General features: G+C 60.1%; 3 protein-coding genes across 3 annotated transcripts; all 3 read left to right on the plus strand.

Moving 5' to 3' along the window:
• Positions 1–9,577: 9,577 nt before the first annotated feature.
• Positions 9,578–11,710, plus strand: LOC132344575 (testis-specific Y-encoded protein 1-like; the record flags this gene model as incomplete). Its single annotated transcript, XM_059884240.1, has 6 exons — positions 9,578–9,593; positions 9,690–10,105; positions 10,903–10,980; positions 11,164–11,275; positions 11,371–11,516; positions 11,633–11,710. Coding segments are annotated over 6 exons (846 nt in total), but the record flags the coding sequence as incomplete, so codon positions are not given.
• A 5,264-nt stretch (positions 11,711–16,974) lies between these two features.
• On the plus strand, positions 16,975–19,107 carry LOC132344576 (testis-specific Y-encoded protein 1-like; the record flags this gene model as incomplete). Its single annotated transcript, XM_059884241.1, has 6 exons — positions 16,975–16,990; positions 17,087–17,502; positions 18,300–18,377; positions 18,561–18,672; positions 18,768–18,913; positions 19,030–19,107. Coding segments are annotated over 6 exons (846 nt in total), but the record flags the coding sequence as incomplete, so codon positions are not given.
• A 5,263-nt stretch (positions 19,108–24,370) lies between these two features.
• On the plus strand, positions 24,371–26,503 carry LOC132344577 (testis-specific Y-encoded protein 1-like; the record flags this gene model as incomplete). The annotated part of the gene is made up of 6 exons (XM_059884242.1): positions 24,371–24,386; positions 24,483–24,898; positions 25,696–25,773; positions 25,957–26,068; positions 26,164–26,309; positions 26,426–26,503. Coding segments are annotated over 6 exons (846 nt in total), but the record flags the coding sequence as incomplete, so codon positions are not given.

A 26,503-nucleotide genomic window follows, 5' to 3' on the forward strand; every position in this document is an offset into this window, starting at 1 on the left:
AGCACTCCTGAGCCCACATCTCGGGCCCTGCACCGACGCAGTCTGGGTCCTGCCCTTGTTCAAGCCGCTGAACAAATACCCCTGAGCCGGCTTCTCTGTCCCTGCCGTGAACCAGGCCAGGAGCTGCACGTGTTGAAGCCACTGACCAACACTTCTGGGCCTGCATCTGATTCTCAGGCTGGTTCCTGGCCTGAGGTAAGCCCCCAGCAAACAGTATTGAGCCCACAGCTGGCTCCCTGCTCCTGAACTCAACTAAGGTGTGTCCTCCCCTTGTTCAACCACCCTCCCCCCCCCCCACCCCCCAGGAAACACCACTGTGCCCGCATCTCACTCGCTGCATTGAACCAGGCTGGGTCCTGCGCTTGTTCAAACCCCCGACAAATCCTCCTGAGCCCACCCCTCGGTCCCTGCACTGAACCAGGCTGGATCCTCCCTTTGTTCAAGCCCCTGACAAACACACCTGACACCACCTCTCGGTCCCGTCATCGAGCCAGGCTGGGTCCTGCCCATGATCAAGCAGCCGATAAACACTCCTTGGAGCACATCTCGGTCCCTGCACTGATCCAGGCTGGATCCTGCCCTTGTTCATCCCGACAGACACTCCCGAGGCCACAGCACAGTCCCTGTCATGACCCAGGCTGGGTCCTGCCTTTGTTCAAGCCCCCGACAAACACTCTTGAGCCCACATCTCGGTCCATGCAACTGAATCGGGTCGGCCCTGCCCATGCCCAAGCTCTTTGTAGAACGCATATATCGTGTGTCAGGACTATAGGATGGCTGGTTTAGCTTGATCCTCTTGCTGCTCCAGGCCCCACAGGCTTGGGCCACAGGGCAGGCTGGGATGTGTTCTCACATGGAGAACAGAACCACTTTGAAAGGGCCTCCATAGGGTCGATGGCAGCCGTGCATGTCTCCGACACCGGTGAGTCGTGGGACTTAACGGGGAGCTGTCCTTAGCGTCTCCCTGGCCGGCATTCGCACAAGGTTCAGGGGGGGGTCCCTCATGCCAGCAGAGCGGGCCTCGTTTCTCCCTCTGCGCACAGTGTGGCCACGGCACCTCAGGCTTGTGCAGCTTTCACGTCGGCCCAGCGAGGGAGGGAGGGTCGCCCGTCCCCTTCTGCGCTTCAGCAGTGACCGCCCACTGTTGGCTTTCAAGGTCGAGAAAGCACTCTCCGAACGTGTGGACTAAAACCCTCTGAACTCCCACCGGTGAAACTCACTCAGGACGAGAAGGGCTTGCCTTCACGCCAAGGATAAGCGTCTCTTCTGAGCGCTGGTGTCCACAGAGTTGCAGACGGCAACAGCACTACTTAGAGAGACGGAGACACACAGACACCAGCGCCTGCTACACACGCGGAAGGATTGCCCAACACAGTGCTATGCCAGAAGCAAAGATACAGAGACACAGAGCGAGCGCTGTACACTAAGGCGCTGGTGTTCCCGAACAGTGGAGATCCACTGTAGCGCTGTAGGTGGGGTTCTTCCCTACTCCCCTAGCACCCGGACAGCAGCAGGCTCTCTGTCCCTTGAAGAAAAGTATCCAGCCCCTTGGCACCCCTGCGTATCCCTTGGATACTCAGGGAGAGCTCTCAGTTATTGCCAGTCCCAGGGGACACAGGAGTGTGCGGTTCGGATGGCGGAGCAGGAACCCGTGCTTGGAATTTCCAGAGCCAGGTCAATGACAGCGCCTGGGGCTAGCCCGGCCACATGCAAAACCCTGTCCCTCCCTGGAGCAGAATCTGGCCACGTGGGGGCGCTGGAGCAGCACAGGAACCCCGGAAGATGCCCTCCGGTCTGGGGGCGTGTCCATAAGAGTGCCGCCCACTACCCTGTCGGCCATTGGTCTAGATTTGGGCCAGCAGTCTGTGCATGGCTCACAGCCTAGGCCCCCGCCTGTTCGCCGGATCTCCTAGGGCCCGTTCACCCCGTCCTGCGTTTCTGGCACCCCTTTCTTCGGCCTCACGCCAACACCCCCACACACCAGCCCCCGCCTTCTGACAATCCCCCTCACTCCCCGCCCCCAAAAGAGCTAGTCGGTCCCACAGGTTTACTGCAGCCTGGGCCGCCATTACGCCCCACTTGTTGTGCTCTTATGTCGCGTCCCTTCGCCTCTGCCCCAGCTCGGGGTCACCGCCAAGGCCAAGAGGAACGTGAGAGGCGGTCAGAGGAAGGCGGGAGCGTCCCGGGACCCCGCACCTTCCAAGTTGTGAGCCCAGGTACTCAGGGGGCAGGGCCCCGCCCCCACCCCCCCTCCCCCACCCCGCAGCCTGCCGTCGTGATGCAGTGCGCAGCTGGGACCTTGTCACCAGCAGTTGTCACGCCAGGCCAAGAGGCCACCCTCTTCAGGGTGGAGGCGGTGGAGGAGGGCGAGGCCCTGGTGGACGGAGACGTGGCGGGGATCGGGCGGGAGTTCCAGCTGCTTGCGGAAGACATCGTGGAGGAGGTGGAGGTTGTGGCGGATGAGGAGCAGGAACAGCGGCCCTCCCAGGAGCTAGAGGAGAAGACGGTGGAGGAGCAGGGCCAGGAAAGGCCCGGAGGCCCTTGTGAGCGCCAGGAGCTGGATGCCCTGCAGGCACTGGCCGCCCTGCAGGTAGAACTGAGCTCTGAGCGTGAGCAAAACCGCAGGGCTTACGTTCAGTTCATGCGCAAGAACCATCAGAGGAGGAAGCGTCACTTGGCTCGGAGGAGCGCCATCATCCAGGGCATCCCTGGCTTCTGGGCCAAAGCTGTATCCTTTGCGCTGCTCCTTGGGGTCTGCTGCTCAGGAGGACGAGGAAGGGGAGAAGGGGCAGGAGCAGGCGGAGGGGGTGGAGGCGAGGGCACAGGAAGGGCGCCAGAGGCCACTGAAGGAAATGCGGTCCTGGGCAATTGGCAGGCTCCAAAGGCACAGCCGAGTAGGGCCTGGGCAGGGCCACAGGTGGACGTGTCGCAGCCATGCCTTTGAGTGTCTCCTTCAGGCCTGCATCTGAGGAGGCGCAGCCCCCGAGGCCTCTAAGCCAACATTGACCAGAGACGGTACACAAGAGCAGCGTTCGCAGACAGTTATTGGTGTAAATGTGGGTGATCCCGGCACATTGCTGGGACATGTGAGTCATTCACGCACACACGCACACGCACACACACACGTACACATAAACACACACACACATACCCAAGAAGCCCTTTACTTTCAGACACGGTTTGTCACAAGGACTGCAAGTCTGACCGTATAAGCAGTGACATGCCACTACCCAGCATACACAGGTCTGGAGGAGCAGAGTAGCGGTCAGAAACAGCCCCTGCTTGGGGAATGCAGATGCACACCATCCCAAGGGGCCCAGAGCCATGAGCGTGTCTGATGGTATGGCAGGTCCTGAGGATATCAGCAGTGGCCGGGCAAGAGGCAGTGCCCGCCAAGCTCCTTGCAGATGCGTGTTCCAGTATCCTTGTTCCACCCCAGACTAGGGCTGATGCTCCTGGCTCTTCTTGGCCGGCATGTGGCCTGAATGGCTCCTTGACCTAAAGCAGATTATGAGCCACCCTCAAGTCTCCGTCCTGATCAGCGACCAAGATCAAGACTTTCTCGGCTACATGATGGACTTGAAGGTCAGTGAGGGAGACTGAGGAAGGGTGGGTATGGGACCTGGCGGGGAGTGGGAGGAACGTGTTAGCCATGTTCCTGTGCTGTGAGACTTTGGAGAGGCATCGGGGAAGCTGATCATGCCTGCCTTGGAGGCAAGCTGAGGCCCCTAGAAGCTTGCACCTTTTCCCTCCTCGCTATCCTGGCAGGTGCAGGTGCGGAGCCATCCGCCGTCCCGCTGCAAGCTGATCTTTTCCTTTTGGGACAACCCCTACTTCTTGAACTCGGTGATCATTAAGGAGTATTACCTTGACATCACTGGTAAAAGGTGGCTCCCGGGGTGATGAGTGTGGGTGTGCAAGCGTGTGGATGATGCACCTGCGGTGTCCACCCCAGTCTCCCCTGTCTGTCTGCAGGGTACAGGGCACGTCGATCCACTCCAGTCCACTGGTTCTGGGACTTTGAACGGGGATCCCCCAGCCGCAGGCTGGACACCAGGAGCCTTAACTTTCTCAACTGGCTGTCAGGCCACAACGGCCCAGAATCGAACAGGATTGCTGAGGTGGGGTTGCTTTGGGCTTGCACACAGTTGGTGGTTGATGTTGGAGTTCTTGGCTGCTCATGGGAGGGTTGGGAGCCTGGTCAGCCCCTGGCTGACCTTGCTCGTGTTGCCTGCAGATCATCAGCGAAGACGTGTGGGACGATCCCCTGAAGTACTACCTCAGGGAGGAAGGTTCGTCCGTGAGAGACAACTGACAGAAACACATGTGGTGATGGGGTCTGGAGGTAGGCCCCGTAGGGACAGCCGAATAGTAGCTGGGACACAGTACTTTCTTTCGCAAGTGGGGATGCTCAGGCTCATGCAAACTGGCTGCAGAGCCAGAGCCTGAGTCAAGCATGTAGCAGGTGACTTGCTGAGACTGGGGGCTGGGGGGGGACTCGGTGTGTCTGAGAGCGCAGTAAGTCCCCCTCCAGTCAGCTGTGGTGGCAGCGCGAGAGTCCTAGGTGATACGACTAGAGGCAGGGTGAATTAAGTGCCTGTGTCAGAATCATCTGTCCTTGGGTCCTGCCATTCCCCCGGCGTCCTTCCTCTCACTGAGTTTGAGAATGCCTGGGCCCTTCACTTCCGCCCCTTAACCTAGGATGGCCTGTCATTGAAAGGGCGTCCTGTCCAGGGCCCCAGTGCACCTGTGCGCTGACTTTGGGATCTTGTGTGAATTTCCACATCCAATACTCTGATCTCACCAGCACCACACCTGCTGAGCTTGAAGTTGCTTCAGGGAAAATCCGGACGTCTCTGGGAGGAGGTGGACAGGGAGCCCCAAGGGCAGGACATGGTGCCTAGTGACACCATCTCCGTCATTGCTGGACACGGGTCTTCGGCTCCTGAAACCCCTGTGTTCCCTGTTTGCGTCCGTGTCCACGTGCCAAGCATGTGTGTGTGTACACGCGTGTGCTTGTGTCACCTGTCTTTATGCGGGGGTGTGTGTGTGTGTCCGGCCCAGGGCGGACGCAGAGATGAAGGCGACGGGAGAGGAGGTGACGAGCGACCAGAAGAGGAGGCACGAGGCGTCCCCAGGCTGACGGAGGTTGGTCACCGACTCTCCGCATGACCGTATCCGGGATGGGAATGAGGAAAAGATGGCCAGTGATACATCCTGCGGACCGTGGCTCGAGAAATCCGCAATTAGATCAAATCCAAAACACGCTCGCCACTTCTAACTTGTGGTTGTGTGTGCTTGGACCAGGGAGAGGGAAGTGCATGGTCTGAGGATTCCGCGAGGGCAAATCAGGTGGGGCGGGGCTTTGAAATCGCTGCCTGAGGAGCCCTCAGTCCATGGGGACGTGGGCTGGCCTCTGGAAATGGTGGGCGAGGGTATGGCTGGACCCGGGGTGGAGAGGAGGCCAAGTTCCTGTAGAGAAGAGCAGAGACCCGAAGGAGAAAGAGGCACAGATTGCCTGCTGCACTGGGGACTTGTTCCACACACGGAAGAAGGAGACCCGGGAGGGCCCTGGGCCAGTGCTGCCCAGGATCGGCCCATCGGCCCGCACGCTGTCTCCACGAGGGTGGCACACACTGGCATGATGCGAAACACAACGCAAGATGTGCTAAGCTAGGCTGTCCGTGCAAAACCACAGGCACGCGAGGAGAGACAGGGTGTGAGCGTGGCAGACGTCCAGGCATTTCCAGCCTCCTCGGCAGGGCAGAAAGGCGAGGGAGGCGCAGGTGTGGGTGTACGTGTGCGTCCCTCTGCCGGAGTGTGCCTGTGAGGGAGGGAAGAGGGAGGAAGCAAGGACGGTGGGCTACTTGCATGTGCCAAGGGACCTCGGGAGAATGGCAGACAGGGAAGCCCCTGGGGGCGGTTGAGAGCCTGCTGGTGGATTTCAGGGCCCAGGGGCTAGGCATTAGCGGCCCTGCCAAAGACACCCCATGGGTCGTGCTCCAAGTCCTGACGTGAATTCCTTCCTTCCTCTGGGGTCTTGCCCCCGGCTGTGGGGGTGGGGGTGGGGCCAGAGGGGCTAAGGGGTGCGTCTGCCCCAGACGGAGGTTTCTGGCAGCGTCGCTGGAGCAGAATCTCTGATTCTGTCGTAGGGCATCTGCACCAGATGACACTCAGAGGCACCCTGCCTTCCAGGTGACCGTCTTGGATGTCCCCGGGCCCAAGCGGGGACTGGCTTCCTTGGCATGTGGGCTGTGTAGGCAAGCAGGGATGCCTGACTGTCGGGAATTCTAGCTGGGCCTAATGAGAGCAACTGAAAGAGAGTCTTGGCATTTAGCAAAGCAGTGAGGCCCGGGTGGTACAAGGCCTCTTGGTGCCTTTGAGGTAGCAAAGCTGCTTTCTGCCCAGGGAGGCATGAGCTGTGGGCCCAGACAGGGCCGGGTGCCCAGGGCAGCATCGGTTCAGGGACTGAGTGTGTCTGGGTAGTGTTAAAGAGAAGGGACGGCGTGTAGGGTTGCCGCCTTACCTTTACGGCCTCAGGTTCCGTGCCTTGTATCGGAAGAGTGCCTGTATCCACGTGCTCCTTCTTCACAAGATTGGATCAGACCCAGGCCTGTCACAGTCTCTTGGGGCCCTTGCAGGCCCGGGCGTCTCTTTGGCCTTTTCCTGCTACAGGGAGACAGGGAGACAGGTGCACTCAGCAAGCTACACAGGTGGGAAGCACAGGGGCCTCACTCGGAGTGTTGTGGGCCCTGACGGCTGGTGGGCTAGCAACAGGGCCACGCCATTGACAAGGAACGACCTAGATAGATGCACACGGAGAAAGCGGTTCTCCAAGTCAGCGGAGGCCAGCGCTCCTTGTTTTCTGGTTCCCTGAGGGAAGGCACAGACAATGGATCCGGCCAACGTGACTGGTACTGTGAAGCTGTCCAAGGTGATGGGAGAAGGCAGAACACAGGCGCCTGTCACTCAGCTGGCCACAGCGAGCAAATCCTGGGTCCTGCCCTTGCCCAAACCCCCGACAAATACTCCTGAGCGCACATCTCGGTTCCCTGCACCGAACCAGGCCAGGTCCTGCACTTCTTCAAGCCCCCGACCGACACTCCTGGGCCAGCATCGGACTCTCAGGCTTGTTCCTGGCCTTAGTCAAGCCCCCGGAACACATTCCTGAGCCCACAACGCGCTCTGTACCCCTGAACTACGGTGTGTCCTCCCCTTGTTCAAGCCCCCAGGAAACACTACTGAGCCCGCATCTCACTCGCTGCATTGAACCTGGCTGGCTCCTTGTCTTGTTCAAGCCCCCGACAGATACTCCGGAACCCACATCCCGGTCCCTGCACTGAAGCAGCCTGGGTGCTTCCCATGTTCAAGCCCCGACAAGCACTCCTGAGCCCACATCTCGGGCCCTGCACCGACGCAGTCTGGGTCCTGCCCTTGTTCAAGCCGCTGAACAAATACCCCTGAGCCGGCTTCTCTGTCCCTGCCGTGAACCAGGCCAGGAGCTGCACGTGTTGAAGCCACTGACCAACACTTCTGGGCCTGCATCTGATTCTCAGGCTGGTTCCTGGCCTGAGGTAAGCCCCCAGCAAACAGTATTGAGCCCACAGCTGGCTCCCTGCTCCTGAACTCAACTAAGGTGTGTCCTCCCCTTGTTCAACCACCCTCCCCCCCCCCACCCCCCAGGAAACACCACTGTGCCCGCATCTCACTTGCTGCATTGAACCAGGCTGGGTCCTGCGCTTGTTCAAACCCCCGACAAATCCTCCTGAGCCCACCCCTCGGTCCCTGCACTGAACCAGGCTGGATCCTCCCTTTGTTCAAGCCCCTGACAAACACACCTGACACCACCTCTCGGTCCCGTCATCGAGCCAGGCTGGGTCCTGCCCATGATCAAGCAGCCGATAAACACTCCTTGGAGCACATCTCGGTCCCTGCACTGATCCAGGCTGGATCCTGCCCTTGTTCATCCCGACAGACACTCCCGAGGCCACAGCACAGTCCCTGTCATGACCCAGGCTGGGTCCTGCCTTTGTTCAAGCCCCCGACAAACACTCTTGAGCCCACATCTCGGTCCATGCAACTGAATCGGGTCGGCCCTGCCCATGCCCAAGCTCTTTGTAGAACGCATATATCGTGTGTCAGGACTATAGGATGGCTGGTTTAGCTTGATCCTCTTGCTGCTCCAGGCCCCACAGGCTTGGGCCACAGGGCAGGCTGGGATGTGTTCTCACATGGAGAACAGAACCACTTTGAAAGGGCCTCCATAGGGTCGATGGCAGCCGTGCATGTCTCCGACACCGGTGAGTCGTGGGACTTAACGGGGAGCTGTCCTTAGCGTCTCCCTGGCCGGCATTCGCACAAGGTTCGGGGGGGGTCCCTCATGCCAGCAGAGCGGACCTCGTTTCTCCCTCTGCGCACAGTGTGGCCACGGCACCTCAGGCTTGTGCAGCTTTCACGTCGGCCCAGCGAGGGAGGGAGGGTCGCCCGTCCCCTTCTGCGCTTCAGCAGTGACCGCCCACTGTTGGCTTTCAAGGTCGAGAAAGCACTCTCCGAACGTGTGGACTAAAACCCTCTGAACTCCCACCGGTGAAACTCACTCAGGACGAGAAGGGCTTGCCTTCACGCCAAGGATAAGCGTCTCTTCTGAGCGCTGGTGTCCACAGAGTTGCAGACGGCAACAGCACTACTTAGAGAGACGGAGACACACAGACACCAGCGCCTGCTACACACGCGGAAGGATTGCCCAACACAGTGCTATGCCAGAAGCAAAGATACAGAGACACAGAGCGAGCGCTGTACACTAAGGCGCTGGTGTTCCCGAACAGTGGAGATCCACTGTAGCGCTGTAGGTGGGGTTCTTCCCTACTCCCCTAGCACCCGGACAGCAGCAGGCTCTCTGTCCCTTGAAGAAAAGTATCCAGCCCCTTGGCACCCCTGCGTATCCCTTGGATACTCAGGGAGAGCTCTCAGTTATTGCCAGTCCCAGGGGACACAGGAGTGTGCGGTTCGGATGGCGGAGCAGGAACCCGTGCTTGGAATTTCCAGAGCCAGGTCAATGACAGCGCCTGGGGCTAGCCCGGCCACATGCAAAACCCTGTCCCTCCCTGGAGCAGAATCTGGCCACGTGGGGGCGCTGGAGCAGCACAGGAACCCCGGAAGATGCCCTCCGGTCTGGGGGCGTGTCCATAAGAGTGCCGCCCACTACCCTGTCGGCCATTGGTCTAGATTTGGGCCAGCAGTCTGTGCATGGCTCACAGCCTAGGCCCCCGCCTGTTCGCCGGATCTCCTAGGGCCCGTTCACCCCGTCCTGCGTTTCTGGCACCCCTTTCTTCGGCCTCACGCCAACACCCCCACACAGCAGCCCCCGCCTTCTGACAATCCCCCTCACTCCCCGCCCCCAAAAGAGCTAGTCGGTCCCACAGGTTTACTGCAGCCTGGGCCGCCATTACGCCCCACTTGTTGTGCTCTTATGTCGCGTCCCTTCGCCTCTGCCCCAGCTCGGGGTCACCGCCAAGGCCAAGAGGAACGTGAGAGGCGGTCAGAGGAAGGCGGGAGCGTCCCGGGACCCCGCACCTTCCAAGTTGTGAGCCCAGGTACTCAGGGGGCAGGGCCCCGCCCCCACCCCCCCTCCCCCACCCCGCAGCCTGCCGTCGTGATGCAGTGCGCAGCTGGGACCTTGTCACCAGCAGTTGTCACGCCAGGCCAAGAGGCCACCCTCTTCAGGGTGGAGGCGGTGGAGGAGGGCGAGGCCCTGGTGGACGGAGACGTGGCGGGGATCGGGCGGGAGTTCCAGCTGCTTGCGGAAGACATCGTGGAGGAGGTGGAGGTTGTGGCGGATGAGGAGCAGGAACAGCGGCCCTCCCAGGAGCTAGAGGAGAAGACGGTGGAGGAGCAGGGCCAGGAAAGGCCCGGAGGCCCTTGTGAGCGCCAGGAGCTGGATGCCCTGCAGGCACTGGCCGCCCTGCAGGTAGAACTGAGCTCTGAGCGTGAGCAAAACCGCAGGGCTTACGTTCAGTTCATGCGCAAGAACCATCAGAGGAGGAAGCGTCACTTGGCTCGGAGGAGCGCCATCATCCAGGGCATCCCTGGCTTCTGGGCCAAAGCTGTATCCTTTGCGCTGCTCCTTGGGGTCCGCTGCTCAGGAGGACGAGGAAGGGGAGAAGGGGCAGGAGCAGGCGGAGGGGGTGGAGGCGAGGGCACAGGAAGGGCGCCAGAGGCCACTGAAGGAAATGCGGTCCTGGGCAATTGGCAGGCTCCAAAGGCACAGCCGACTAGGGCCTGGGCAGGGCCACAGGTGGACGTGTCGCAGCCATGCCTTTGAGTGTCTCCTTCAGGCCTGCATCTGAGGAGGCGCAGCCCCCGAGGCCTCTAAGTCAACATTGACCAGAGACGGTACACAAGAGCAGCGTTCGCAGACAGTTATTGGTGTAAATGTGGGTGATCCCGGCACATTGCTGGGACATGTGAGTCATTCACACACACACGCACACATGCACACGCACGCGCACACACACACACACGTACACATAAACACACACACACATACCCAAGAAGCCCTTTACTTTCAGACACGGTTTGTCACAAGGACTGCAAGTCTGACCGTATAAGCAGTGACATGCCACTACCCAGCATACACAGGTCTGGAGGAGCAGAGTAGCGGTCAGAAACAGCCCCTGCTTGGGGAATGCAGATGCACACCATCCCAAGGGGCCCAGAGCCATGAGCGTGTCTGATGGTATGGCAGGTCCTGAGGATATCAGCAGTGGCCGGGCAAGAGGCAGTGCCCGCCAAGCTCCTTGCAGTTGCGTGTTCCAGTATCCTTGTTCCACCCCAGACTAGGGCTGATGCTCCTGGCTCTTCTTGGCCGGCATGTGGCCTGAATGGCTCCTTGACCTAAAGCAGATTATGAGCCACCCTCAAGTCTCCGTCCTGATCAGCGACCAAGATCAAGACTTTCTCGGCTACATGATGGACTTGAAGGTCAGTGAGGGAGACTGAGGAAGGGTGGGTATGGGACCTGGCGGGGAGTGGGAGGAACGTGTTAGCCATGTTCCTGTGCTGTGAGACTTTGGAGAGGCATCGGGGAAGCTGATCATGCCTGCCTTGGAGGCAAGCTGAGGCCCCTAGAAGCTTGCACCTTTTCCCTCCTCGCTATCCTGGCAGGTGCAGGTGCGGAGCCATCCGCCGTCCCGCTGCAAGCTGATCTTTTCCTTTCGGGACAACCCCTACTTCTTGAACTCGGTGATCATTAAGGAGTATTACCTTGACATCACTGGTAAAAGGTGGCTCCCGGGGTGATGAGTGTGGGTGTGCAAGCGTGTGGATGATGCACCTGCGGTGTCCACCCCAGTCTCCCCTGTCTGTCTGCAGGGTACAGGGCACGTCGATCCACTCCAGTCCACTGGTTCTGGGACTTTGAACGGGGAGCCCCCAGCCGCAGGCTGGACACCAGGAGCCTTAACTTTCTCAACTGGCTGTCAGGCCACAACGGCCCAGAATCGAACAGGATTGCTGAGGTGGGGTTGCTTTGGGCTTGCACACAGTTGGTGGTTGATGTTGGAGTTCTTGGCTGCTCGTGGGAGGGTTGGGAGCCTGGTCAGCCCCTGGCTGACCTTGCTCGTGTTGCCTGCAGATCATCAGCGAAGACGTGTGGGACGATCCCCTGAAGTACTACCTCAGGGAGGAAGGTTCGTCCGTGAGAGACAACTGACAGAAACACATGTGGTGATGGGGTCTGGAGGTAGGCCCCGTAGGGACAGCCGAATAGTAGCTGGGGCACAGTACTTTCTTTCGCAAGTGGGGATGCTCAGGCTCATGCAAACTGGCTGCAGAGCCAGAGCCTGAGTCAAGCATGTAGCAGGTGACTTGCTGAGACTGGGGGCTGGGGGGGACTCGGTGTGTCCGAGAGCGCAGTAAGTCCCCCTCCAGTCAGCTGTGGTGGCAGCGCGAGAGTCCTAGGTGATACGACTAGAGGCAGGGTGAATTAAGTGCCTGTGTCAGAATCATCTGTCCTTGGGTCCTGCCATTCCCCCGGCGTCCTTCCTCTCACTGAGTTTGAGAATGCCTGGGCCCTTCACTTCCGCCCCTTAACCTAGGATGGCCTGTCATTGAAAGGGCGTCCTGTCCAGGGCCCCAGTGCACCTGTGCGCTGACTTTGGGATCTTGTGTGAATTTCCACATCCAATACTCTGATCTCACCAGCACCACACCTGCTGAGCTTGAAGTTGCTTCAGGGAAAATCCGGACGTCTCTGGGAGGAGGTGGACAGGGAGCCCCAAGGGCAGGACATGGTGCCTAGTGACACCATCTCCGTCATTGCTGGACACGGGTCTTCGGCTCCTGAAACCCCTGTGTTCCCTGTTTGCGTCCGTGTCCACGTGCCAAGCATGTGTGTGTGTACACGCGTGTGCTTGTGTCACCTGTCTTTATGCGGGGGTGTGTGTGTGTGTCCGGCCCAGGGCGGACGCAGAGATGAAGGCGACGGGAGAGGAGGTGACGAGCGACCAGAAGAGGAGGCACGAGGCGTCCCCAGGCTGACGGAGGTTGGTCACCGACTCTCCGCATGACCGTATCCGGGATGGGAATGAGGAAAAGATGGCCAGTGATACATCCTGCGGACCGTGGCTCGAGAAATCCGCAATTAGACCAAATCCAAAACACGCTCGCCACTTCTAACTTGTGGTTGTGTGTGCTTGGACCAGGGAGAGGGAAGTGCATGGTCTGAGGATTCCGCGAGGGCAAATCAGGTGGGGCGGGGCTTTGAAACCGCTGCCTGAGGAGCCCTCAGTCCATGGGGACGTGGGCTGGCCTCTGGAAATGGTGGGCGAGGGTATGGCTGGACCCGGGGTGGAGAGGAGGCCAAGTTCCTGTAGAGAAGAGCAGAGACCCGAAGGAGAAAGAGGCACAGATTGCCTGCTGCACTGGGGACTTGTTCCACACACGGAAGAAGGAGACCCGGGAGGGCCCTGGGCCAGTGCTGCCCAGGATCGGCCCATCGGCCCGCACGCTGTCTCCACGAGGGTGGCACACACTGGCATGATGCGAAACACAACGCAAGATGTGCTAAGCTAGGCTGTCCGTGCAAAACCACAGGCACGCGAGGAGAGACAGGGTGTGAGCGTGGCAGACGTCCAGGCATTTCCAGCCTCCTCGGCAGGGCAGAAAGGCGAGGGAGGCGCAGGTGTGGGTGTACGTGTGCGTCCCTCTGCCGGAGTGTGCCTGTGAGGGAGGGAAGAGGGAGGAAGCAAGGACGGTGGGCTACTTGCATGTGCCAAGGGACCTCGGGAGAATGGCAGACAGGGAAGCCCCTGGGGGCGGTTGAGAGCCTGCTGGTGGATTTCAGGGCCCAGGGGCTAGGCATTAGCGGCCCTGCCAAAGACACCCCATGGGTCGTGCTCCAAGTCCTGACGTGAATTCCTTCCTTCCTCTGGGGTCTTGCCCCCGGCTGTGGGGGTGGGGGTGGGGCCAGAGGGGCTAAGGGGTGCGTCTGCCCCAGACGGAGGTTTCTGGCAGCGTCGCTGGAGCAGAATCTCTGATTCTGTCGTAGGGCATCTGCACCAGATGACACTCAGAGGCACCCTGCCTTCCAGGTGACCGTCTTGGATGTCCCCGGGCCCAAGCGGGGACTGGCTTCCTTGGCATGTGGGCTGTGTAGGCAAGCAGGGATGCCTGACTGTCGGGAATTCTAGCTGGGCCTAATGAGAGCAACTGAAAGAGAGTCTTGGCATTTAGCAAAGCAGTGAGGCCCGGGTGGTACAAGGCCTCTTGGTGCCTTTGAGGTAGCAAAGCTGCTTTCTGCCCAGGGAGGCATGAGCTGTGGGCCCAGACAGGGCCGGGTGCCCAGGGCAGCATCGGTTCAGGGACTGAGTGCGTCTGGGTAGTGTTAAAGAGAAGGGACGGCGTGTAGGGTTGCCGCCTTACCTTTACGGCCTCAGGTTCCGTGCCTTGTATCGGAAGAGTGCCTGTATCCACGTGCTCCTTCTTCACAAGATTGGATCAGACCCAGGCCTGTCACAGTCTCTTGGGGCCCTTGCAGGCCCGGGCGTCTCTTTGGCCTTTTCCTGCTACAGGGAGACAGGGAGACAGGTGCACTCAGCAAGCTACACAGGTGGGAAGCACAGGGGCCTCACTCGGAGTGTTGTGGGCCCTGACGGCTGGTGGGCTAGCAACAGGGCCACGCCATTGACAAGGAACGACCTAGATAGATGCACACGGAGAAAGCGGTTCTCCAAGTCAGCGGAGGCCAGCGCTCCTTGTTTTCTGGTTCCCTGAGGGAAGGCACAGACAATGGATCCGGCCAACGTGACTGGTACTGTGAAGCTGTCCAAGGTGATGGGAGAAGGCAGAACACAGGCGCCTGTCACTCAGCTGGCCACAGCGAGCAAATCCTGGGTCCTGCCCTTGCCCAAACCCCCGACAAATACTCCTGAGCGCACATCTCGGTTCCCTGCACCGAACCAGGCCAGGTCCTGCACTTCTTCAAGCCCCCGACCGACACTCCTGGGCCAGCATCGGACTCTCAGGCATGTTCCTGGCCTTAGTCAAGCCCCCGGAACACATTCCTGAGCCCACAACGCGCTCTGTACCCCTGAACTACGGTGTGTCCTCCCCTTGTTCAAGCCCCCAGGAAACACTACTGAGCCCGCATCTCACTCGCTGCATTGAACCTGGCTGGCTCCTTGTCTTGTTCAAGCCCCCGACAGATACTCCGGAACCCACATCCCGGTCCCTGCACTGAAGCAGCCTGGGTGCTTCCCATGTTCAAGCCCCGACAAGCACTCCTGAGCCCACATCTCGGGCCCTGCACCGACGCAGTCTGGGTCCTGCCCTTGTTCAAGCCGCTGAACAAATACCCCTGAGCCGGCTTCTCTGTCCCTGCCGTGAACCAGGCCAGGAGCTGCACGTGTTGAAGCCACTGACCAACACTTCTGGGCCTGCATCTGATTCTCAGGCTGGTTCCTGGCCTGAGGTAAGCCCCCAGCAAACAGTATTGAGCCCACAGCTGGCTCCCTGCTCCTGAACTCAACTAAGGTGTGTCCTCCCCTTGTTCAACCACCCTCCCCCCCCCCCCACCCCCCAGGAAACACCACTGTGCCCGCATCTCACTCGCTGCATTGAACCAGGCTGGGTCCTGCGCTTGTTCAAACCCCCGACAAATCCTCCTGAGCCCACCCCTCGGTCCCTGCACTGAACCAGGCTGGATCCTCCCTTTGTTCAAGCCCCTGACAAACACACCTGACACCACCTCTCGGTCCCGTCATCGAGCCAGGCTGGGTCCTGCCCATGATCAAGCAGCCGATAAACACTCCTTGGAGCACATCTCGGTCCCTGCACTGATCCAGGCTGGATCCTGCCCTTGTTCATCCCGACAGACACTCCCGAGGCCACAGCACAGTCCCTGTCATGACCCAGGCTGGGTCCTGCCTTTGTTCAAGCCCCCGACAAACACTCTTGAGCCCACATCTCGGTCCATGCAACTGAATCGGGTCGGCCCTGCCCATGCCCAAGCTCTTTGTAGAACGCATATATCGTGTGTCAGGACTATAGGATGGCTGGTTTAGCTTGATCCTCTTGCTGCTCCAGGCCCCACAGGCTTGGGCCACAGGGCAGGCTGGGATGTGTTCTCACATGGAGAACAGAACCACTTTGAAAGGGCCTCCATAGGGTCGATGGCAGCCGTGCATGTCTCCGACACCGGTGAGTCGTGGGACTTAACGGGGAGCTGTCCTTAGCGTCTCCCTGGCCGGCATTCGCACAAGGTTCAGGGGGGGGTCCCTCATGCCAGCAGAGCGGGCCTCGTTTCTCCCTCTGCGCACAGTGTGGCCACGGCACCTCAGGCTTGTGCAGCTTTCACGTCGGCCCAGCGAGGGAGGGAGGGTCGCCCGTCCCCTTCTGCGCTTCAGCAGTGACCGCCCACTGTTGGCTTTCAAGGTCGAGAAAGCACTCTCCGAACGTGTGGACTAAAACCCTCTGAACTCCCACCGGTGAAACTCACTCAGGACGAGAAGGGCTTGCCTTCACGCCAAGGATAAGCGTCTCTTCTGAGCGCTGGTGTCCACAGAGTTGCAGGCGGCAACAGCACTACTTAGAGAGACGGAGACACACAGACACCAGCGCCTGCTACACACGCGGAAGGATTGCCCAACACAGTGCTATGCCAGAAGCAAAGATACAGAGACACAGAGCGAGTGCTGTACACTAAGGCGCTGGTGTTCCCGAACAGTGGAGATCCACTGTAGCACTGTAGGTGGGGTTCTTCCCTACTCCCCTAGCACCCGGACAGCAGCAGGCTCTCTGTCCCTTGAAGAAAAGTATCCAGCCCCTTGGCACGCCTGCGTATCCCTTGGATACTCAGGGAGAGCTCTCAGTTATTGCCAGTCCCAGGGGACACAGGAGTGTGCGGTTCGGATGGCGGAGCAGGAACCCGTGCTTGGAATTTCCAGAGCCAGGTCAATGACAGCGCCTGGGGCTAGCCCGGCCACATGCAAAACCCTGTCCCTCCCTGGAGCAGAATCTGGCCACGTGGGGGCGCTGGAGCAGCACAGGAACCCCGGAAGATGCCCTCCGGTCTGGGGGCGTGTCCATAAGAGTGCCGCCCACTACCCTGTCGGCCATTGGTCTAGATTTGGGCCAGCAGTCTGTGCATGGCTCACAGCCTAGGCCCCCGCCTGTTCGCCGGATCTCCTAGGGCCCGTTCACCCTGTCCTGCGTTTCTGGCACCCCTTTCTTCGGCCTCACGCCAACACCCCCACACAGCAGCCCCCGCCTTCTGACAATCCCCCTCACTCCCCGCCCCCAAAAGAGCTAGTCGGTCCCACAGGTTTACTGCAGCCTGGGCCGCCATTACGCCCCACTTGTTGTGCTCTTATGTCGCGTCCCTTCGCCTCTGCCCCAGCTCGGGGTCACCGCCAAGGCCAAGAGGAACGTGAGAGGCGGTCAGAGGAAGGCGGGAGCGTCCCGGGACCCCGCACCTTCCAAGTTGTGAGCCCAGGTACTCAGGGGGCAGGGCCCCGCCCCCACCCCCCCTCCCCCACCCCGCAGCCTGCCGTCGTGATGCAGTGCGCAGCTGGGACCTTGTCACCAGCAGTTGTCACGCCAGGCCAAGAGGCCACCCTCTTCAGGGTGGAGGCGGTGGAGGAGGGCGAGGCCCTGGTGGACGGAGACGTGGCGGGGATCGGGCGGGAGTTCCAGCTGCTTGCGGAAGACATCGTGGAGGAGGTGGAGGTTGTGGCGGATGAGGAGCAGGAACAGCGGCCCTCCCAGGAGCTAGAGGAGAAGACGGTGGAGGAGCAGGGCCAGGAAAGGCCCGGAGGCCCTTGTGAGCGCCAGGAGCTGGATGCCCTGCAGGCACTGGCCGCCCTGCAGGTAGAACTGAGCTCTGAGCGTGAGCAAAACCGCAGGGCTTACGTTCAGTTCATGCGCAAGAACCATCAGAGGAGGAAGCGTCACTTGGCTCGGAGGAGCGCCATCATCCAGGGCATCCCTGGCTTCTGGGCCAAAGCTGTATCCTTTGCGCTGCTCCTTGGGGTCCGCTGCTCAGGAGGACGAGGAAGGGGAGAAGGGGCAGGAGCAGGCGGAGGGGGTGGAGGCGAGGGCACAGGAAGGGCGCCAGAGGCCACTGAAGGAAATGCGGTCCTGGGCAATTGGCAGGCTCCAAAGGCACAGCCGAGTAGGGCCTGGGCAGGGCCACAGGTGGACGTGTCGCAGCCATGCCTTTGAGTGTCTCCTTCAGGCCTGCATCTGAGGAGGCGCAGCCCCCGAGGCCTCTAAGTCAACATTGACCAGAGACGGTACACAAGAGCAGCGTTCGCAGACAGTTATTGGTGTAAATGTGGGTGATCCCGGCACATTGCTGGGACATGTGAGTCATTCACACACACACGCACACATGCACACGCACGCGCACACACACACACACGTACACATAAACACACACACACATACCCAAGAAGCCCTTTACTTTCAGACACGGTTTGTCACAAGGACTGCAAGTCTGACCGTATAAGCAGTGACATGCCACTACCCAGCATACACAGGTCTGGAGGAGCAGAGTAGCGGTCAGAAACAGCCCCTGCTTGGGGAATGCAGATGCACACCATCCCAAGGGGCCCAGAGCCATGAGCGTGTCTGATGGTATGGCAGGTCCTGAGGATATCAGCAGTGGCCGGGCAAGAGGCAGTGCCCGCCAAGCTCCTTGCAGTTGCGTGTTCCAGTATCCTTGTTCCACCCCAGACTAGGGCTGATGCTCCTGGCTCTTCTTGGCCGGCATGTGGCCTGAATGGCTCCTTGACCTAAAGCAGATTATGAGCCACCCTCAAGTCTCCGTCCTGATCAGCGACCAAGATCAAGACTTTCTCGGCTACATGATGGACTTGAAGGTCAGTGAGGGAGACTGAGGAAGGGTGGGTATGGGACCTGGCGGGGAGTGGGAGGAACGTGTTAGCCATGTTCCTGTGCTGTGAGACTTTGGAGAGGCATCGGGGAAGCTGATCATGCCTGCCTTGGAGGCAAGCTGAGGCCCCTAGAAGCTTGCACCTTTTCCCTCCTCGCTATCCTGGCAGGTGCAGGTGCGGAGCCATCCGCCGTCCCGCTGCAAGCTGATCTTTTCCTTTCGGGACAACCCCTACTTCTTGAACTCGGTGATCATTAAGGAGTATTACCTTGACATCACTGGTAAAAGGTGGCTCCCGGGGTGATGAGTGTGGGTGTGCAAGCGTGTGGATGATGCACCTGCGGTGTCCACCCCAGTCTCCCCTGTCTGTCTGCAGGGTACAGGGCACGTCGATCCACTCCAGTCCACTGGTTCTGGGACTTTGAACGGGGAGCCCCCAGCCGCAGGCTGGACACCAGGAGCCTTAACTTTCTCAACTGGCTGTCAGGCCACAACGGCCCAGAATCGAACAGGATTGCTGAGGTGGGGTTGCTTTGGGCTTGCACACAGTTGGTGGTTGATGTTGGAGTTCTTGGCTGCTCATGGGAGGGTTGGGAGCCTGGTCAGCCCCTGGCTGACCTTGCTCGTGTTGCCTGCAGATCATCAGCGAAGACGTGTGGGACGATCCCCTGAAGTACTACCTCAGGGAGGAAGGTTCGTCCGTGAGAGACAACTGACAGAAACACATGTGGTGATGGGGTCTGGAGGTAGGCCCCGTAGGGACAGCCGAATAGTAGCTGGGGCACAGTACTTTCTTTCGCAAGTGGGGATGCTCAGGCTCATGCAAACTGGCTGCAGAGCCAGAGCCTGAGTCAAGCATGTAGCAGGTGACTTGCTGAGACTGGGGGCTGGGGGGGACTCGGTGTGTCCGAGAGCGCAGTAAGTCCCCCTCCAGTCAGCTGTGGTGGCAGCGCGAGAGTCCTAGGTGATACGACTAGAGGCAGGGTGAATTAAGTGCCTGTGTCAGAATCATCTGTCCTTGGGTCCTGCCATTCCCCCGGCGTCCTTCCTCTCACTGAGTTTGAGAATGCCTGGGCCCTTCACTTCCGCCCCTTAACCTAGGATGGCCTGTCATTGAAAGGGCGTCCTGTCCAGGGCCCCAGTGCACCTGTGCGCTGACTTTGGGATCTTGTGTGAATTTCCACATCCAATACTCTGATCTCACCAGCACCACACCTGCTGAGCTTGAAGTTGCTTCAGGGAAAATCCGGACGTCTCTGGGAGGAGGTGGACAGGGAGCCCCAAGGGCAGGACATGGTGCCTAGTGACACCATCTCCGTCATTGCTGGACACGGGTCTTCGGCTCCTGAAACCCCTGTGTTCCCTGTTTGCGTCCGTGTCCACGTGCCAAGCATGTGTGTGTGTACACGCGTGTGCTTGTGTCACCTGTCTTTATGCGGGGGTGTGTGTGTGTGTCCGGCCCAGGGCGGACGCAGAGATGAAGGCGACGGGAGAGGAGGTGACGAGCGACCAGAAGAGGAGGCACGAGGCGTCCCCAGGCTGACGGAGGTTGGTCACCGACTCTCCGCATGACCGTATCCGGGATGGGAATGAGGAAAAGATGGCCAGTGATACATCCTGCGGACCGTGGCTCGAGAAATCCGCAATTAGACCAAATCCAAAACACGCTCGCCACTTCTAACTTGTGGTTGTGTGTGCTTGGACCAGGGAGAGGGAAGTGCATGGTCTGAGGATTCCGCGAGGGCAAATCAGGTGGGGCGGGGCTTTGAAACCGCTGCCTGAGGAGCCCTCAGTCCATGGGGACGTGGGCCGGCCTCTGGAAATGGTGGGCGAGGGTACGGCTGGACCCGGGGTGGAGAGGAGGCCAAGTTCCTGTAGAGAAGAGCAGAGACCCGAAGGAGAAAGAGGCACAGATTGCCTGCTGCACTGGGGACTTGTTCCACACACGGAAGAAGGAGACCCGGGAGGGCCCTGGGCCAGTGCTGCCCAGGATCGGCCCATCGGCCCGCACGCTGTCTCCACGAGGGTGGCACACACTGGCATGATGCGAAACACAACGCAAGATGTGCTAAGCTAGGCTGTCCGTGCAAAACCACAGGCACGCGAGGAGAGACAGGGTGTGAGCGTGGCAGACGTCCAGGCATTTCCAGCCTCCTCGGCAGGGCAGAAAGGCGAGGGAGGCGCAGGTGTGGGTGTACGTGTGCGTCCCTCTGCCGGAGTGTGCCTGTGAGGGAGGGAAGAGGGAGGAAGCAAGGACGGTGGGCTACTTGCATGTGCCAAGGGACCTCGGGAGAATGGCAGACAGGGAAGCCCCTGGGGGCGGTTGAGAGCCTGCTGGTGGATTTCAGGGCCCAGGGGCTAGGCATTAGCGGCCCTGCCAAAGACACCCCATGGGTCGTGCTCCAAGTCCTGACGTGAATTCCTTCCTTCCTCTGGGGTCTTGCCCCCGGCTGTGGGGGTGGGGGGGGGCCAGAGGGGCTAAGGGGTGCGTCTGCCCCAGACGGAGGTTTCTGGCAGCGTCGCTGGAGCAGAATCTCTGATTCTGTCGTAGGGCATCTGCACCAGATGACACTCAGAGGCACCCTGCCTTCCAGGTGACCGTCTTGGATGTCCCCGGGCCCAAGCGGGGACTGGCTTCCTTGGCATGTGGGCTGTGTAGGCAAGCAGGGATGCCTGACTGTCGGGAATTCTAGCTGGGCCTAATGAGAGCAACTGAAAGAGAGTCTTGGCATTTAGCAAAGCAGTGAGGCCCGGGTGGTACAAGGCCTCTTGGTGCCTTTGAGGTAGCAAAGCTGCTTTCTGCCCAGGGAGGCATGAGCTGTGGGCCCAGACAGGGCCGGGTGCCCAGGGCAGCATCGGTTCAGGGACTGAGTGCGTCTGGGTAGTGTTAAAGAGAAGGGACGGCGTGTAGGGTTGCCGCCTTACCTTTACGGCCTCAGGTTCCGTGCCTTGTATCGGAAGAGTGCCTGTATCCACGTGCTCCTTCTTCACAAGATTGGATCAGACCCAGGCCTGTCACAGTCTCTTGGGGCCCTTGCAGGCCCGGGCGTCTCTTTGGCCTTTTCCTGCTACAGGGAGACAGGGAGACAGGTGCACTCAGCAAGCTACACAGGTGGGAAGCACAGGGGCCTCACTCGGAGTGTTGTGGGCCCTGACGGCTGGTGGGCTAGCAACAGGGCCACGCCATTGACAAGGAACGACCTAGATAGATGCACACGGAGAAAGCGGTTCTCCAAGTCAGCGGAGGCCAGCGCTCCTTGTTTTCTGGTTCCCTGAGGGAAGGCACAGACAATGGATCCGGCCAACGTGACTGGTACTGTGAAGCTGTCCAAGGTGATGGGAGAAGGCAGAACACAGGCGCCTGTCACTCAGCTGGCCACAGCGAGCAAATCCTGGGTCCTGCCCTTGCCCAAACCCCCGACAAATACTCCTGAGCGCACATCTCGGTTCCCTGCACCGAACCAGGCCAGGTCCTGCACTTCTTCAAGCCCCCGACCGACACTCCTGGGCCAGCATCGGACTCTCAGGCATGTTCCTGGCCTTAGTCAAGCCCCCGGAACACATTCCTGAGCCCACAACGCGCTCTGTACCCCTGAACTACGGTGTGTCCTCCCCTTGTTCAAGCCCCCAGGAAACACTACTGAGCCCGCATCTCACTCGCTGCATTGAACCTGGCTGGCTCCTTGTCTTGTTCAAGCCCCCGACAGATACTCCGGAACCCACATCCCGGTCCCTGCACTGAAGCAGCCTGGGTGCTTCCCATGTTCAAGCCCCGACAAGCACTCCTGAGCCCACATCTCGGGCCCTGCACCGACGCAGTCTGGGTCCTGCCCTTGTTCAAGCCGCTGAACAAATACCCCTGAGCCGGCTTCTCTGTCCCTGCCGTGAACCAGGCCAGGAGCTGCACGTGTTGAAGCCACTGACCAACACTTCTGGGCCTGCATCTGATTCTCAGGCTGGTTCCTGGCCTGAGGTAAGCCCCCAGCAAACAGTATTGAGCCCACAGCTGGCTCCCTGCTCCTGAACTCAACTAAGGTGTGTCCTCCCCTTGTTCAACCACCCTCCCCCCCCCCCCACCCCCCAGGAAACACCACTGTGCCCGCATCTCACTCGCTGCATTGAACCAGGCTGGGTCCTGCGCTTGTTCAAACCCCCGACAAATCCTCCTGAGCCCACCCCTCGGTCCCTGCACTGAACCAGGCTGGATCCTCCCTTTGTTCAAGCCCCTGACAAACACACCTGACACCACCTCTCGGTCCCGTCATCGAGCCAGGCTGGGTCCTGCCCATGATCAAGCAGCCGATAAACACTCCTTGGAGCACATCTCGGTCCCTGCACTGATCCAGGCTGGATCCTGCCCTTGTTCATCCCGACAGACACTCCCGAGGCCACAGCACAGTCCCTGTCATGACCCAGGCTGGGTCCTGCCTTTGTTCAAGCCCCCGACAAACACTCTTGAGCCCACATCTCGGTCCATGCAACTGAATCGGGTCGGCCCTGCCCATGCCCAAGCTCTTTGTAGAACGCATATATCGTGTGTCAGGACTATAGGATGGCTGGTTTAGCTTGATCCTCTTGCTGCTCCAGGCCCCACAGGCTTGGGCCACAGGGCAGGCTGGGATGTGTTCTCACATGGAGAACAGAACCACTTTGAAAGGGCCTCCATAGGGTCGATGGCAGCCGTGCATGTCTCCGACACCGGTGAGTCGTGGGACTTAACGGGGAGCTGTCCTTAGCGTCTCCCTGGCCGGCATTCGCACAAGGTTCAGGGAGGGGTCCCTCATGCCAGCAGAGCGGGCCTCGTTTCTCCCTCTGCGCACAGTGTGGCCACGGCACCTCAGGCTTGTGCAGCTTTCACGTCGGCCCAGCGAGGGAGGGAGGGTCGCCCGTCCCCTTCTGCGCTTCAGCAGTGACCGCCCACTGTTGGCTTTCAAGGTCGAGAAAGCACTCTCCGAACGTGTGGACTAAAACCCTCTGAACTCCCACCGGTGAAACTCACTCAGGACGAGAAGGGCTTGCCTTCACGCCAAGGATAAGCGTCTCTTCTGAGCGCTGGTGTCCACAGAGTTGCAGACGGCAACAGCACTACTTAGAGAGACGGAGACACACAGACACCAGCGCCTGCTACACACGCGGAAGGATTGCCCAACACAGTGCTATGCCAGAAGCAAAGATACAGAGACACAGAGCGAGCGCTGTACACTAAGGCGCTGGTGTTCCCGAACAGTGGAGATCCACTGTAGCACTGTAGGTGGGGTTCTTCCCTACTCCCCTAGCACCCGGACAGCAGCAGGCTCTCTGTCCCTTGAAGAAAAGTATCCAGCCCCTTGGCACCCCTGCGTATCCCTTGGATACTCAGGGAGAGCTCTCAGTTATTGCCAGTCCCAGGGGACACAGGAGTGTGCGGTTCGGATGGCGGAGCAGGAACCCGTGCTTGGAATTTCCAGAGCCAGGTCAATGACAGCGCCTGGGGCTAGCCCGGCCACATGCAAAACCCTGTCCCTCCCTGGAGCAGAATCTGGCCACGTGGGGGCGCTGGAGCAGCACAGGAACCCCGGAAGATGCCCTCCGGTCTGGGGGCGTGTCCATAAGAGTGCCGCCCACTACCCTGTCGGCCATTGGTCTAGATTTGGGCCAGCAGTCTGTGCATGGCTCACAGCCTAGGCCCCCGCCTGTTCGCCGGATCTCCTAGGGCCCGTTCACCCCGTCCTGCGTTTCTGGCACCCCTTTCTTCGGCCTCACGCCAACACCCCCACACACCAGCCCCCGCCTTCTGACAATCCCCCTCACTCCCCGCCCCCAAAAGAGCTAGTCGGTCCCACAGGTTTACTGCAGCCTGGGCCGCCATTACGCCCCACTTGTTGTGCTCTTATGTCGCGTCCCTTCGCCTCTGCCCCAGCTCGGGGTCACCGCCAAGGCCAAGAGGAACGTGAGAGGCGGTCAGAGGAAGGCGGGAGCGTCCCGGGACCCCGCACCTTCCAAGTTGTGAGCCCAGGTACTCAGGGGGCAGGGCCCCGCCCCCACCCCCCCTCCCCCACCCCGCAGCCTGCCGTCGTGATGCAGTGCGCAGCTGGGACCTTGTCACCAGCAGTTGTCACGCCAGGCCAAGAGGCCACCCTCTTCAGGGTGGAGGCGGTGGAGGAGGGCGAGGCCCTGGTGGACGGAGACGTGGCGGGGATCGGGCGGGAGTTCCAGCTGCTTGCGGAAGACATCGTGGAGGAGGTGGAGGTTGTGGCGGATGAGGAGCAGGAACAGCGGCCCTCCCAGGAGCTAGAGGAGAAGACGGTGGAGGAGCAGGGCCAGGAAAGGCCCGGAGGCCCTTGTGAGCGCCAGGAGCTGGATGCCCTGCAGGCACTGGCCGCCCTGCAGGTAGAACTGAGCTCTGAGCGTGAGCAAAACCGCAGGGCTTACGTTCAGTTCATGCGCAAGAACCATCAGAGGAGGAAGCGTCACTTGGCTCGGAGGAGCGCCATCATCCAGGGCATCCCTGGCTTCTGGGCCAAAGCTGTATCCTTTGCGCTGCTCCTTGGGGTCCGCTGCTCAGGAGGACGAGGAAGGGGAGAAGGGGCAGGAGCAGGCGGAGGGGGTGGAGGCGAGGGCACAGGAAGGGCGCCAGAGGCCACTGAAGGAAATGCGGTCCTGGGCAATTGGCAGGCTCCAAAGGCACAGCCGAGTAGGGCCTGGGCAGGGCCACAGGTGGACGTGTCGCAGCCATGCCTTTGAGTGTCTCCTTCAGGCCTGCATCTGAGGAGGCGCAGCCCCCGAGGCCTCTAAGTCAACATTGACCAGAGACGGTACACAAGAGCAGCGTTCGCAGACAGTTATTGGTGTAAATGTGGGTGATCCCGGCACATTGCTGGGACATGTGAGTCATTCACACACACACGCACACATGCACACGCACGCGCACACACACACACACGTACACATAAACACACACACACATACCCAAGAAGCCCTTTACTTTCAGACACGGTTTGTCACAAGGACTGCAAGTCTGACCGTATAAGCAGTGACATGCCACTACCCAGCATACACAGGTCTGGAGGAGCAGAGTAGCGGTCAGAAACAGCCCCTGCTTGGGGAATGCAGATGCACACCATCCCAAGGGGCCCAGAGCCATGAGCGTGTCTGATGGTATGGCAGGTCCTGAGGATATCAGCAGTGGCCGGGCAAGAGGCAGTGCCCGCCAAGCTCCTTGCAGTTGCGTGTTCCAGTATCCTTGTTCCACCCCAGACTAGGGCTGATGCTCCTGGCTCTTCTTGGCCGGCATGTGGCCTGAATGGCTCCTTGACCTAAAGCAGATTATGAGCCACCCTCAAGTCTCCGTCCTGATCAGCGACCAAGATCAAGACTTTCTCGGCTACATGATGGACTTGAAGGTCAGTGAGGGAGACTGAGGAAGGGTGGGTATGGGACCTGGCGGGGAGTGGGAGGAACGTGTTAGCCATGTTCCTGTGCTGTGAGACTTTGGAGAGGCATCGGGGAAGCTGATCATGCCTGCCTTGGAGGCAAGCTGAGGCCCCTAGAAGCTTGCACCTTTTCCCTCCTCGCTATCCTGGCAGGTGCAGGTGCGGAGCCATCCGCCGTCCCGCTGCAAGCTGATCTTTTCCTTTCGGGACAACCCCTACTTCTTGAACTCGGTGATCATTAAGGAGTATTACCTTGACATCACTGGTAAAAGGTGGCTCCCGGGGTGATGAGTGTGGGTGTGCAAGCGTGTGGATGATGCACCTGCGGTGTCCACCCCAGTCTCCCCTGTCTGTCTGCAGGGTACAGGGCACGTCGATCCACTCCAGTCCACTGGTTCTGGGACTTTGAACGGGGAGCCCCCAGCCGCAGGCTGGACACCAGGAGCCTTAACTTTCTCAACTGGCTGTCAGGCCACAACGGCCCAGAATCGAACAGGATTGCTGAGGTGGGGTTGCTTTGGGCTTGCACACAGTTGGTGGTTGATGTTGGAGTTCTTGGCTGCTCATGGGAGGGTTGGGAGCCTGGTCAGCCCCTGGCTGACCTTGCTCGTGTTGCCTGCAGATCATCAGCGAAGACGTGTGGGACGATCCCCTGAAGTACTACCTCAGGGAGGAAGGTTCGTCCGTGAGAGACAACTGA

Source organism: Bos taurus, chromosome Y (genome assembly GCF_002263795.3).
Source record: "Bos taurus isolate L1 Dominette 01449 registration number 42190680 breed Hereford chromosome Y, ARS-UCD2.0, whole genome shotgun sequence".
Taxonomy (NCBI): Eukaryota; Metazoa; Chordata; class Mammalia; order Artiodactyla; family Bovidae; genus Bos; species Bos taurus.